Consider the following 15167-nt stretch of genomic DNA (forward strand, 5'->3'; position numbering starts at 1 on the left):
GGAGGCAGTACAGGGAAAAGGCACACCAAGGCAGGAGTGAGCTGGGGGTCTCAGCTCAGGACAGCAGCAGTGCTTAACATGACTGCCAGGGCTAAACCTGCACTGGGATGGAGGCTGTGGGACTGGGGAGCAGGAGGAATCCTTGTGCTGTCTCCAGCAGAAGAGTGACAAGGAAACAGACATTTCTGGGTTTGCTGAACTGAGCTTTAGTACTGAATTTAGGGCGCAGAATTTAAAAGGAAGAGCACAGAAGTTTTTAACACTTCTGAACCTCATCAGCTGCGTGACAAAATGCTAATGGGAAGATGCATTTTATGGACATCAGAAAGTGATAAAATCATATAACCACTGAATGCAGAAATTCATCTTTATTTATGGGTTTCTATTCAAATTGTTTGATACCTTCAAGTCTCTTTACAGCCTATCATTTCTGCAAATTTCTATGCAGCAAGAGCTATCTCTATGCCATTACACTTTGTGTCATGCCTCTCTCATGTTAAATTTCAAGCTGAGTGCAGATTGTACAGGACAATAGCCTGACACTTGGAAAAATTGTCAAAGCAGCGCAGTAACTAAAGAACAGTTCCAAAAATAACTTAATTGTGGTAATGCTGTAACTATACTGACAGCATTATTGCTGCATTAGTTTCATCCATGGAAAATGCAAGAATATAAAAATACTACCAAAAATAACAAATTACAGAATTACATCTCATGAACAAAACCAGTCACATTTCTAAAAATCAAAGCTGTAAACACATTCCTTTCTAAGGTTAAAACAATATAATGTGCAAGTTAAAATAAGAAATGTTAGATACTTATCATAAATATCTGCCTTGCCATCCAGAAATCATTATTTCATCACACACAAGCATTTTACTCTTAGCATTTTTAACATACTGTCAACTCCTGACAGAAAGCACTGACTTCTCCAAGACTGTCAAAGATACCTCTGAGAGTCCAATACAAATAGGGTTATTGAAAAAAAAAAGTTTAAAAATATCTTCAAATGCAAAGAGCCAGAGTGCAGAACACCTGCCATCAACTGCACCTTGCTGCTCCATCGAGCTACAGAAAGCTGCAGGATGCCGTTCCTTTGGTTTCACCAGGGAAAACTGCTTTCCCAAGAGGCATTTTGGAAGCCCTGCAAGGAAGGCTGCCATAGCAATCTGCCCACTCAGTGCAGTCCTCCCTTCCACCCTCAGCACCTCCAGAACACCTTTATCACCTTTATCACACCTTTATCAAGCAGCTTCTGCTCACTCTCACCACGTCACACCTCACACCTGCAGCTGCTCCACCAGCAGGCTCAGTGGGTCCCACACTCACCCTGGGACACAGCAGGCTGCAGACCCCTGACAGAGCAGGGAACCCAGCCAGTTCTGCATTCTGAGGTGCCCAGCAGCCCATGCCTGCTCCTACTCACTGCACCCCTGGAATGGTGCTGCCTCTCAACAGATAACCTGATTCTGCTTCCCTCCTCAGTGACCCATCTCTCCTCATAATCCCACCAACACCACTGGCAGCTCCTCTGCCCTTTGCTCCTCTTTCAGAGAAACTCAGGTGCCCCTTAAGTGAACCATACAGCTGGCCTGTAATGGGCAGCAAGAATACACAGTTTGCTGCCCAGAAATGAATATACATATATGTTCATTTAACATCTGACCCACCACACCATAACTGAGCCTTTCCTGCAAAGATGCAGATTAAGGGATGGCAGTTCCATTCTCCAAGGATGTTACTCTGGAAAAGATGTGGTTCACTGCTTACATTATATTTGGTAATAAGGTAGGAACTTTATTAGCAAATGGTGATGCTTGTTCAACCAGCTACACCCAAACACTTCCCTTTGAGGCTTCAGGAAATACTGCCCCAACAGTACTGAGTTTCCTTCAAGACTTCTAACTATTCCCTCTTACTACTCTTGGCATTAAAGGAGAGGCAGAATATTCATGCATAAATGCTTTGTGGTCAATCAGGTGCTTCCACCTTCGTGGAATGGATTTCATCTTGTGTCCATCCTGAAACAGGTTGACAAAGCCTGTCTAGACTAACAGGACAAGCAGAAACAATACATTTGCTCAAAGCTGTGCATTTTAAGGACCTTATCTTCTGTTTTACAACTCTTCAAATAAATTAGCAAAAACGTTCCAATAATCTTGCCAAGGAAAGCAATATGGACTAAACTGAGATTATTTACATATGCCTATTTTCAAGGCCTGCTAAAGGTAAAGAGTGAAGACACTGCCTTTATAGGCCAGCCAATCAGTTACTTCAGCAAGGTACTTAATTCTCCTCTCATAATCAGATCTAGCTTCAAGAAATGAAGAAAACAGGATATTCAAAGACCTCCTGCAAGCCAACAGTCACCAAAGTGATTTTCTTTTGTGTGAAGTCCAATCTGATTATAAAAATGCAGAAGTGGAAATCAGGAACTGGTATCTATGCACCCCTGATAACTTGTTATCTGCCTGGAACTCAGCCTAGTTGCCTCTGCAAAGAAAATCTGCACTCAGAAATGTCAAACAACACAAACATTGTACATGCTTAGATTTATTTTTGTCAAACTATTTTCATTCTCTTTAACACAGCTAAAATAGGTGCCTGGTTTGTCTAACTTCTTGTAGCAGGACACAAACTCTCACTAAGGAGAAATAGACTGGTTTTGTGTAAAACCAGTATTAAATATTGGTTCAAGGGCTATTATTTTAATGTATTGCCTTATAAAGAAAAATACAGTTATGTGTGTGACAATGTAGGCTAAATATAAGAAGATTTTACTTTTCTGTTACCAGAGAGCTCGACCTCACATCAGAAAATCAGAACTAAGCCAAACAAAAATAAAACAGGAAACAGAATACATCATAATGAAATAAGATTTTGATATGCTTTGCTTACTTCAGGGGAAACAGAATCAGACTGCAAGACTCCTATTAGCCTAACAAGATCTAGTTTATTGTTTGTGAACTCCGCTGTATGCACAACTTAACTAACATCAGGTATCTCAACTTTTTAACTAAGCAGCAATGATATGGGGGGCAAGAGCTAATAAAGCACTGCAGAGCATTGACAGAAATCAACATTTTCAGTATTTTTTAAATTAAAAAATTTTAGAACTCCCTTTTTAGGAAAGTGGCATCTCATATAATCTTACAGAAATGTAATAAAAAGACATAGTGTTAAATTAGAAAAATACATGGCATTTGAAATACATGCAGATTTATGAACAGAAACAGGATTAGAGGCCTCAGGCAACAGGAATTGGAGATGTCATAGAGTATTAATTTACAGGAGGAGCCACTAATTCACATGGCACAAACCCCAAAAGGAAAAAGCAGTGAGTCTCTTGGCTAGGAAAGAGATTCTAACTTATCTTTTTGATAAACAATCTAAAAAAGGCCACACATGGATTCAACAAATGAAAAGTCATTTACCAGATAGGAAAAAAAGAAGTTAATAATAATTAAAGTGTCAGGGACTTGTTACCCAGAACACAGCTCCTACATCAGATCAAGAATTACAAAAACGAATAGGAAAATCCTCCATTCTTGATTAAAAGAATTTTGGGGGTAACAAAAGTTTTGGGGAAATTAATTCACTCTGACACAGCTTGTTCTAATTCAACAGAACAGCAGAAAGAGAAGGTACAAGGAGAAGCACACAGACAAGGAAGCTCTTTCTCTGCATTTTGGGAATTCAGATTGAAAAGCTCCAACCTTCCTCCCCCACCTCTGCTGATAGACACTTTTCCAAGGAAACACCAGCAGCTCATTGTCAGTGATGTCCCTACCCCAGCCCTGAGAAGAAAAATGTAATGGGGAGGGGGCAAATAGGTGCCATCAATACTCAGAGAAGGTTTTATGCTGGGGAGAGGGAATTATTCCCTTAGAAAAGTCCATCCCATCCTCAAGAAGGTGTTTTGCACACCAGATTCATTCTTTCCCCACAATCGACTTAGTGATTTGTGAATAAATTAGACAAGATGCCTAATAGACTTTGAAAAACTCAAAGGAAGTTAGGAAAACTATTGATCAACCTACTCTCCTTCTGAGCATGGGAGAGATCCTAGAGGGAGACTCAGAACCATCCTCTTGCATCCCACAGAAAGAGTAACAGCCACCAGCACACACACACTCCTGAGATTCCAGCACTGCTGACTTTTTAATCTCAACTTTCTCCACACAATAAAAAGCACCTTACTGACCATAACTGGCTCTGTCTGCACTTACAGCTTATTCAGTGGGCAAACCAAACCTGGTCCCTTCATGTGCTGAGTTCTAACAAGGAATGATACACTCCAGCAAGAAGCCCGACATGCTGTGCTGTCTACTGAATTCTTGGTTTTAATTTAGAAGTTTACTATAATAAATATAAAATACATCCTTTTCGAAATAGAAGCTTCCACATACCTTCTACAACAAAAGATTCCCAGAGATTTTAGATCAGGCAGCCTCTCATGAGAGCAGCAGAAGAAAACACTCCCTTTGACATAAAATCAGATGAACCATTTATTTCTCTGATTTGCTAATGATGCAAAATGAACTTTGCACAAACTTTACTACACAAAGAAGAATGGCAAAATAATTCATTTCTCCCAATCCTGTGCTTTAGCAACTAGAAACAAGGCCTAACTAGCAGCATGTAACCAACCAATTCTCCACAGATTAACAGCAAACACTCTGTTTTACCCAATGCTCTGATTCATGTTGCCTGTTCTTTTAAGATTATTTCTAAACATAATGGATGTAAAAGAAAGAAGACTCACAAAACTGAACACTGGGATAATAAGCCTATGAACAACCAGGCAACTCAGAAGTGAACCCATGGGAGGAGAGGATTTTGTCACCCTAAATGCATTGATCTAAATAGCCAACTCTTTTTAACACTGAGTATTCCATTTACACCACTTCACAGACATGGCTTAAGGCATTTGATTCAGATGGAGTGGCTCTCCCTTTTCTGTTGAAGCGAATGAGACATTTCAGAAACATTACTTTGTTAAATATTTCTGCAGATATGTACAGCTACATTTTTTATGCAGGATATTTTCTTACAAGGTGCCTGAGCTGACCACTATACTGTATCAGCTAATACCAAAATAATAACATATCTTCCAGTTGCAAAGCTCAATGTCAACTATAATACAAATTTAAGAGGCAAACTGTTCTCCAGGTAGCAAAAAGCCTCAGATAGCTTTAAAAGTTACCAATTCAAGCAACACTCCTTAATGTAGTGTGAAACTCAATTCTGAAATCCAATCAACAGATTTTGCATTTACTGTAGTTGTGACAGAAGTCAATGGCCTTAAAATGTTTTCACCTCTCAAAAGTTGTAAAGGTTCAAGCAAAAATGTCTGTTTAAGCAAAATCTTTACATCATAATAGCTAACCCAAATCTGTTACCCTCCAAAACTAACACACAAGTCTTCAGCAATTTCAAGAGCTGCTTAACGGGAAGAAATTCACACCCTTGAGGCAGAAGCACCACATCTGACATAGTAGTTATAAAAAAAATTCAAACCTAGATATGCCCAGAACAAAAAACAAGACAGCCCAGTCTTTCAACTAGGAAGACTCAATCTTAGGAACAGGTTTAGCCATATACTCCTGATTTTTCTCCTAAATCAACATATTGATGCTTGAAATAAAGAGAATGTGGCATCCCGTCTCCATAGGGGAAGCAATTTTGAACATCTATCAGAACAGAATCACATCAACTTTAACTGGTTTTAAAAACTGTCCTTCATTTTTCAGGCTTATGTACACTACAGAAGACTCATCTGACACAAAACAGTCATCTCAGCCAATGATTTCCCCTTTTACATACCAAAAAAGAAAACTACTGTGATTTTCTGTACTACCACAAAAATAAACGCAGAAGGTGGCAAAGACATTACCCTTGATACAAGCCCAAGTGATACAGGACCACAGAATGGGTTTTGTGGTATGAAAGGGTTAATTGCCGCTTTTAATTACACAAAACTAACTTTAATGGGAGTGAACACTGCAGCAACATCTATAAACACAATGTCCACATTAGCAGAACACCAGCTCTGAAACCCCTGCCAACACTACTTGTACAGGGATTGTTTTGTTTGTTTTAATCAAATTTTATGAAGTTCTGCTGTATTTGCAGAGCTCTGCAAAAAAAACTGTAAGGCTGAGGAGCTTTAAAGAATGTAACACGCAATAGTAACCATGACAATAAGAAAAATGCTTTTGCTAATCTTTTTCTTTCAGCTGACAATACTTTCAAACACTGGTGTTTTTCCTCTAGGTGACAACTTTTGTTTGTTGCTCACTATGAATTCCAGGCCTCCCATCCTTGTAAACCTGAAACTTTTAACCAAGGGAGCAGCAATTTGGGGTGCACTGAAAACACGGGATGAGTGCTAACTGTGGTAGGATGGACATCATCTGTTGGCAACTAAAGCTTACTTCATTGTTGCTCTGAATAGGTGTGTGAAAATTACATTTTTAAGGCAATTATTCTGCAAGTAAATAGGGAACCTTAAAAAAAAAAAAAAACAACAGAAAGGCAGAATGCAGATAGGGTATTCCTCTGGAGATCACAAAACTGCTGAGGTACGTCAGAATCTGGCCCCAGGCAGGCTGATCACAAACTTAAAGAAAACAGCCTGGAACTCCTCCGCACTGATTTTGCCTTGGGTTTGTATAAAGTTGGAGTTTTAAGCATTTAAAAAATAAAAGAAATAAAGATTCTTCAGAGATTTCTCTTTGCTCCCTACCATTTCTCCAACAGGCTTGCTCACCAAACAGGACAATGCTTTCAGAAGATGTATGGGATAAGGATCTGAAGTCACATATTGAAAAGTGACTAAAGGGACGATTTTCAAAGGCATTAAGATACCTAAAGATGCATTAAGCACTTAAAATTTTCAAAACTGCCTGGGCATCTAACGCCTATTTAAATCACTTAGTCCTTTTTGAAAATCCCAATGGGCAGTTATCTACATTTTATGTGTCTATATGCCTTTGAAAATCTGTACCATTAAATACTTAACAACCTAAGTAGCCCTGGCTTTTAATGGGACTTTTGAGTCCTAAAAAGTCTAAGTACATGTGAAAATTGGTCAAGTCACTCTCTTTGGTCTTTTTTTCCCCTTTCTTTTAAAGAGGCATCTCTTAATGCTTATCCAAAGCATGTCAGCTAAGTAGAGCTTCAGCAGTGTCCAACTTACACACTGAGCGTTGCACATTTGATTTGTTTTATGGATATAAACAAATAAAAATCCAGAGTACAGCCTGCATCCTCAAAAAATACTTTCTGAAGCTCCTAAAAAGAAATGAAATTCCAATCTGTAAGCCCAGTGAATGCCCCTCAAAAAACACGTTTTCAATAAATGTGACCCCAAATGAGTACAACTTAGGCTGATAAAGAACCAACATCATTGTGTAATACCCATGTAACACATTCAAAATATCACAAAAAAGTTCTGAAAGGCAGCCACACAGCAACAAGAAAAAACAGAAAAAGGAGGAAGTTGTGAATAGGCTCTTTTAAAAGGCAGCAGTTCCAGAAAAGAAGACAAGCTTTAATTCTGAATTTTCTTTTTTTAAAAAACTGTATGAAATGATAAAGTATTCCTTTATGCAAGCATTTGAAAGATGTATCTTCTGATCTTCTGTAATGTCAATAGGAGGTAACTTGCACTGACCAAATTCCCAAAAAGGAACTGATTTGTAAATTGGGAACTGAGGGAATCAGATTGCCACCTACAGGAAAATTTAGCATTTATTGTCAAGAATGACTCAAAAAGAATACAAATTGCCATCCTGCCAAGCATTCTTTCATTTCAAAACCAATTAGTCTTTTCTTTTGTGCAACTATATCATGAGCTTCCTAAATCCAGGAAGCCATTATAATTTCTTTTTAGTTATGAGTACTGCTTGAAAGTTCCATAATTCAATTACAAAATCATGTGTCAGTTAAAGAATTTTAAGTCTGCTTACCTGATACCATTGGTGCTAGCCTGAATATGTCTGATAGCCTGCTGTTAACTGGCTCATAAGGGGAATCTTCAAGCAAGTCATTTCCTAAGGACAAAAAATATTTAGATTTTTTTCTTACACATGAATTCAGGATAAGATTTTTTTATTTATTTTTACTCCATAACAGTAAAATGTACTCCCCTTTAATCCCTTTAAAAAGTTTATATGGCTACTTCTTCTCAAATAATTACCTATAAAAACACCTTAAAGAAGCTAATTGTGTATCCCTGTCACTAGATCTCTTCTCTCCCTCCTCCCTGGGGAAGGTCATAATTTGCAGAGACAGTCTGTGACATCACAGGGACTGTCCCATCTCATGCCAGCAGGAGAGAAGCTGTAGCAAGGATGCTCCTCTTCATTCACCATAACAGCAGAGCTCTTTTTTAGAGAAGCTCAGCTAACAGCCAAAAGCTAGCATCTTTGGTATGAAACACTCCTGACAAGATGCTGCTGGAAAAGAAACTTTTAATGATGTATAAAACGTCTGTTATTACCTTTAACACAAAAATACACCTGGACTCATTAAAACATATGGATAAATGAACAGAAAGACATTTTTTCCCTTCTTCCAGAAGCAACTTTAAAAAAAGGTAAATGGGGAGCACACTGAAGTGAGTGACTGCACCTTCAACTGCAAGGCCACAGCAAAACAGGACTAAATATGAGGACTATGGACCTGACTGTTCTCACTAGACTGAGAGAAATTTGCCTTATGAATATGAATAACACAGCAGTCCTGAGTCAATCACTGTCCTGTCTCTTCTAACTGGCACATCTGCATGCTGTAGGAACCATAAACTTTGGGGTTTTTTCTGCTTCAGCATGCCCAGGGAATACTGCTAGTAAATACAGGAAAGGAAAACACAAACTTTTACTTAAAACAATCTTCTCTTCACACTATATTTAACTTTCACCAAAAAGGCCAAGAAACTAGTTGACTGCGCTGTTAGGTGAGTCCTAATTAAGGAGTTTTAACATTATTAGGAAAATGCCTCCAAATGACTGTTTTTGCGGCTCTCGCACATGCTCGTGCCCCTCTCTTTTGACTGCGGTTTAGGAAGGTCAGCCGGGTCCCTGGAGGAAGCCCTGGCCGCCGCTTTGGCAGCCCGGGAGCGGAGCCGCAGCTGCGCCGGGCGGACGGGGCTCCTGGGGCGGCAGCTCCGGGCACAGCCAGAGCCGCGGGCTCGGAGCCCGGCCGAGCCTCGGGGGCAGCCGCAACCCGCACCCTGCGCTGGGGGCTCTGCGTTCGCCACGTACCCTGCAAGCTCTGGTACATGCTCCAGTAAATGCGCAGGCAGTTCTTCTCCTTCTTCATGCCCCTCCTGCAGCGGCAGTTGTACAGGGATTTCTGCTTGAGAGCTTCCATGGCGCTTCTGCATTCGTCCTTCGCCTCCAGGCCCGTGGCCCGGCTGAAGTTGCTCTCTTTGCCGGCTACACACTGCCTCAGTGTCCTGAATTTAGTACTACAGCTCTGCTCCTTCAGACACTGATCGCTGGCTTTCACGCAGTCCAGGCGGTCCCCTCCAGGCAGCCCGCTCACTTCTGCGGACAAAAGTACATCTATGGAGAGGAGACACAAAGCAACCCGCGCTCTTTGGGGGAGCAGGGTGCCCCGAAGCCGAGCTCCAGAGCAGCACCTGGGAGGCACGGGGCACCTCCTCACGCTGCACATGCGGCCAACCCCAGGGGCAGCACCTTGCAAACCTCCTGGCTTCATGCTACGCCTTAGGAAAAAGCACACAGGGTTTCCATGGGCTTAGATCCACTTTCCGGGGAGTCCAAGGAAACAGTATTTTTTAACCCTAATAGGTGATGTATGAGCAAACAGAAAAAGGAGAAAAAACCCGGAGGGATTAATGTGCCCGATAAAACAAGCATTTGTTATTCCATAGATCCACTTTGGTGAAACAAATCAGCTTTCCATTCCAGGGTTTAACTAAGGGGTTAAATATTCAGCCTCACTTTCCACAAGAGCTTTGCTGTAATTTCACTTACATCCAGGAACAGCCCGCTCAGAGAGATAAGTATCCTCACTGATTGATATTACCCTGTCTTTGCGTCAGTCACTTTTTAAAGGCTGTGCACATTTTTGCTTATTCTATATGCATAAAGGTAGAATTTCTTACTTCCCCCCCTCCCCACTTCTCTCCACGTATGATGCTTTTGCAGGAGAACAAAGCAAATTGCATTAACTCTCTCCTCTCCATCGTGCCCCCGTCATGCTCCCTCAGACACATGCGGATGGAAACGCAAACCTCTCCTGTGGAAAGGAAACCAGTTTGGGCTGCAAACCACTACCAGTCGGGCAGGTTGCCAGGTTCAGGTGAAGATGTAATCCTTCAGCTGGTCTTGTCCTCCCCCACCCTCCCCAGGCAGCCTTATTTTATTTAAATGAAAAGTTTCCCTGTAACTTGCAAGAACCCAATTTAACAAGAGGCTAACCAGACAAGTACCGAAGTCGGTAACCTACAGAGCTTTAAAGGTAGACAGGGCTAAGTGATGTGAGGCAGAGCCATAAAAACTACTGGAAACTTCACTGTTCTGCCTAAACAATAGACTGACAACCATCAGGCTCCCGGTCCCATAAACCCTATGCTTTGCTTTATGAAGCGATGTGCAGACCGAAATCAGGCACCAGCAACTTACCCACTAAGGGCAAAGCGAAGTACAAGAGAACGAGAAACATCTTGCTGTCTTCGGATGGTTTCCCCAAACGACTTGATGTGTCACAACAAAGATGATCAGCATGTAGATATTCCAATACCGCCGAGGTCTAAAGGCTCCAAGTTCAGATCCATTGAATTCAAGGGGGAAGGAAAAAAAAAAGCCACCAAGCAAAAAAAAAAAAACCCACAAGCCCCTCTCTTCACCGCTACCACCACCGGCGGCAGGAGCAGCGACGCAAACGCTGAGCTTTTCCCTTAGATTTCAGGTCTGAGCAACCTGCAGGCACAAGCACTGACTCCAGTGCGGGAGCGAGAGGCGCACGCACGGTATATGTGTGTGTGTCTGTGTGATGTGTGTGAGTGAGCGAGCGAGCGGCAGCGGGGCAGGAGCGCCGGTCGCCTCCTTGGGTGGGCAGCGCCTGTTCCCAGGGAGGGACCGAGAGCGCTCGGGGGGCGGGAGGGGGGTGCACACACGAGACCCGCAGCGCCCGCCCGCCCCCGGCCGCGCAGCCGGGGCCAGCCGCTGGTATCAGACCCGCTGGCAGCGCCTCTGACAGCCCCGAGCCGCGGCTTCCCGAGTTCCCCCCGCCCCGGGGCAATTCGCCTCTTCACCCCCCCGACCGCAACTTTATTGACGCGCCGGGGCCGGGGCCGGGGCGGTGCGCGGGGCCGCGCAGGCTGCGCGGAGCGCTCGCCGCCGGGGCGGAGCGGGGGTGGCCGCGCTGCCGGCAGCCAAAGTTTGCCAGGGAAAACTGGGACGGGCGGGAGGCGCGGCCGCTCCGGTTCCGCCGAGCAGAGCGGAGCCCCCTGGGCCCCGAGAGCGGCCCCGGCGCTCCCCCGGCGGGCGCCGCCGGCACCGGGCGAGCCGGGGAGAGGCGGCGGCCCCGCGGGGATGCGCCGCTCCCCGCCCGCTCTCCGCGGGGCGCGGCGGTCGCGGCCTCCCCCTGCCGGCCCCGCCGCCCGCGGGGGATGTCCCGCAGCGGCCCCAGGGCGGCGGGAGCACCGCCCGTCCTTCCCCGCAGCCTCCGCGGGGCGGGCGCGCCCCGCATCCCTGCAGTGCGCGGTGCGATCCGGCCCTCGGCCGGGGCCGAGCGCGGTGTATCGGCTTCCACTTGGCTCCTGAATAAACAAAGCGAACATATGTCCCATATTCGTGACAGATGGTTCAAACAGAGAACTATTTAGTGGTTTTCCCACAGTTGCTACTATGTACCACTCCCCCGAAACCCAACAAAATGCAATTAGCCTAAAATAGCTTCAGCTTCCAGATTTCCTTATTTTCATATGTGGAAAATTTGATTCAGGTGTTTTTATGTTCTGGCTGCAACCAAACGCGTTAAGTTGTTTTGGGTTTATTTTTTCCTATTTTTAAAAGAAGTCAGCGTATATGTTCCCTGGCAGTTTTGTCAACAAGCTATTTGGCCCATTCGACTCAAGGAATTTGCTTCTCCTTGCAATAAATTTTGCCTAAAGGAGTTTGAGTCGCCTCATGAGATGGGAGATGATCAGGCTGGCCACTTTTATAGCAAAAACTGGATGGCAGATGGAGCTAAACTGTTGAAAGGTACTTCAAAACACTTATTTAAAAGCCTAGCATATGCCAGGATATACAGAGAGTACAACATTCATAGAACCCAAATGGAAAGGGCTTATTTTTGTTTGCTTTGTTGTTCCGGGTTTTTTTTCCTCTCTTGCCACTTTTTCTAAACAGATGGATCTGCATTATACCAAAAAAAAAGAGCCCCAAAACCCATGACCCATAATAAAAATAAAACAAACAAAATCCAACAGAACCCAAAAAACGTGTGAAAAGTACTGGTTCTCTCAGTGAAATTGTAATAAATGATATCAACTTGAAACTGATTACGTCACAAGTTTTGTAGTTTGGTTGTTTATGTGCAGAGGCATAAAGCATTATATGGTTACGATTGGAGGAACAAAGACAAAGATCAGATTTCTGGAGTATTTCAGGGCAATTAGAAGGCGCTAAGTTGGTGATAGCATTGACGATTGGAGACAGCTTCAGCTTTTCAAATCGCTGGTATTTAATGAAACAAGTTAGTCTTCCAAACACTTCAATAGAAATTGAGCTGAGTGATACAGAGAGATGATTACTTCTTCACTGGTAATTTTGACATCATTATGGCACACAGATAAGCTCTGTATAGAAGTTATCTGTGTATCTAACACAAAGGTAGCATAATTCTCCTGTCATTAAGAAGCCGAAGTCAAGAATAGCTACAAGATTCACAGCAGAGGATAGCAACTGAAAATCAGACTGAAATCCAGGCCACTTTTTACAAAACCATTCATGCATTAATGTCCTGAATACATACATATATACACACAAGTTTTTTGGCATTTAAAAAAGCAACACATTGTAAATTTCTGCATTAATAACTATTCTTGCTGTTATAAAACACAGCTTTTGTGGGGTGCTTCCTGTTACAGTAAAACTGAACTCGCATTTTAAGTGTTAAAAGTTGAATAAAATGTCACTAACAGTTCAGAAATAACAAAACAGCTGGAAAACATGCATCCAAAAATTCTGAATACTATCTAAACACTCCTCTCGCCAGTATTTTGACTCATCTCTGGAAAACTACCACCCAAAGTGAAAAAAGGTTGAAAGGTTTTAATCGAGAAAAAAAGTTTAAAATGCAACCATGTTTGAAAGTCAAGATCCAAGAAGAAAGTCCATGCTGCATACAGTTGCTCAGAATATCCAACTGCTACACACTCTTCATCAGGACAGTAGCTGGGAGACAGCTCCTTACAAACCACAAGGATATTTTTCCATAGCAGAAATTACTTTTTTTTTTCTTTCTCTCTTTCATGTATGGAATTATTTATAAATTTCTGTTGCAGACACTCTGTGGCTGGAGTCATAATCCTTTGGGTCTTTGCACAGTGTTTTCCAACTGCCTTTTACTTGCCCTGGGATAAAATTAAGTCATTGAATGTTTTGCTGTTGATTTCAGTCAAACCGCGGTCTGTCTTACAGTTTGTATCTGTCAATCATTCAACTCATGAATCTCTTCAGATAAAAAAAAGAAAAATAAAAGAGTAAGCCACACAGAAGTACTTAATGCAAATATTTTAAAGATTTTAAGCTTTTTTACATATTCTGCTGGTCAAGTTTTTTTTTTTAAAGTTTCAGAACAATTAATATAACATAACATACATAAAGCACAGCTGGTAAAGACAAACACTTCGATATAGGAAGGATGATGATACAATCACCACTGAATTATTGTTGAAAGGCCATTACAGTGTAAATAATGTGGAAGGCAGAAGGAAATACTCCAAGCTAGTTGCTGCCAGCATTAACTGCCAGTACTTCAGTCTTTATGTAGTTGTAGTCACTGGTTTCTTTCTAGTTGGAAGCTGTTATACTTCATTGGAAACTTTGCACAAAGAAAAGACAAAGGAATGTGGACAGTGGGTTATTTGACACTAAAACTTCAGTAAAATTAAGGCTTCAAACCCTTTTCTTTCCAAGCAGGTTGAAGTAAGTGTAACCCCCAACACTGGGCAGTTTTAAGCCTCCTGTCCCCTTGCAGCCTGGGCCCAAATGCTCTGAATGCAGCAACAGCATCAAGCGAGAGCAGCCTGTATCCATCCAGGCCAGCTGCTCCTGGAGGCCAGGCATGCACAGCAAAATCAGAACTTTGCTGCATTCAGTCCTTCTGCCTCCACCTCTGTAAACTAATGACAGCAAACTCTTCAGAGGCATCACATGCAGAGGTGCCTCCCTCAAAGGCAGTGGAGGTTTTGCAGCCAGTTCCACCTGCAAAGGCTGCAGTGTTGGAGCGCTGCGTTGAGTTGGTCTGGCTGGCAGCAGCTCAGATGACAATGTACCCCTGAGCTGACAAGGAGGCTGAATTAATCCATTGCCTGGCCTAGAGTTAGCCTGCAGATTCCCTTTGCCATCTCTGCCACAGATCTCCTTTTAAAGAGTGAACCCTGCAAGAAAATATTGAAGTTGGAGCCACTGAGCCCAGGGAACATTACACAGTATTATCTGCAGTGCCTCTAGGTATGTGAAGAGAAAGTATGCTGAGAATAAGAACAGTGCCATGAACTTTAAATACAATTCTTAGGGGAGTGAAGAGGTGAAGCAAAGCTAAAGTTGAACTAATGAGTCAGATCTAGCAGGTGGGGGAGAGCGAGCCAGTGATGGGAAAAAGTCTGTGTGCTGTGGGAGCACAAAAAGTAGTGTTTACACAGGAGGGTTTCTTCAATAATGAGAGAGGGAGAATAGAGAAGTTAGAGAATTACAAGGGACTGGGGGAACAGTCTGAACTGCATTTTTTGTCTTACATTTATCTGCTTACCATGAAGTCAAAGTGCCTTTTGGTGGGAATAAGGTAAGAAGGATTTGCTCAAGGCATTAAAGTTTTGTAAAGGGCAGATTAAATAACAGCGCTCCAAAAATCAATTTTGAGGGGCTTATGAAACCTTGAATGGGCTTTTGCAGCACAAAAGC

The 15167-nt window shown here is 42.6% G+C and overlaps 1 protein-coding gene across 1 annotated transcript in view; it reads right to left on the reverse strand.

The window, feature by feature from the left end:
- Positions 1 to 10879, reverse strand: part of GFRA1 (GDNF family receptor alpha 1) — a gene marked incomplete at its 3' end in the record, with an annotated part of 129338 nt that extends 118459 nt beyond the window's left edge. Inside the window, exons 1-3 of the mRNA XM_084210656.1 lie at positions 10659 to 10879; positions 9270 to 9572; positions 7974 to 8057 (exon numbers count right to left, since the gene is read on the reverse strand). Of these exons, the coding sequence (XP_084066782.1) occupies positions 7974 to 8057; positions 9270 to 9572; positions 10659 to 10698 (427 nt within the window). The 5' untranslated portion in view covers positions 10699 to 10879. The remainder of the gene's footprint in view (positions 1 to 7973; positions 8058 to 9269; positions 9573 to 10658) is intronic.
- Between the last annotated feature and the right edge of the window lie 4288 nt (positions 10880 to 15167).

Source organism: Fringilla coelebs (assembly GCF_963513975.1).
Source record: "Fringilla coelebs genome assembly, chromosome: 8".
NCBI lineage: Eukaryota > Metazoa > Chordata > Aves > Passeriformes > Fringillidae > Fringilla > Fringilla coelebs.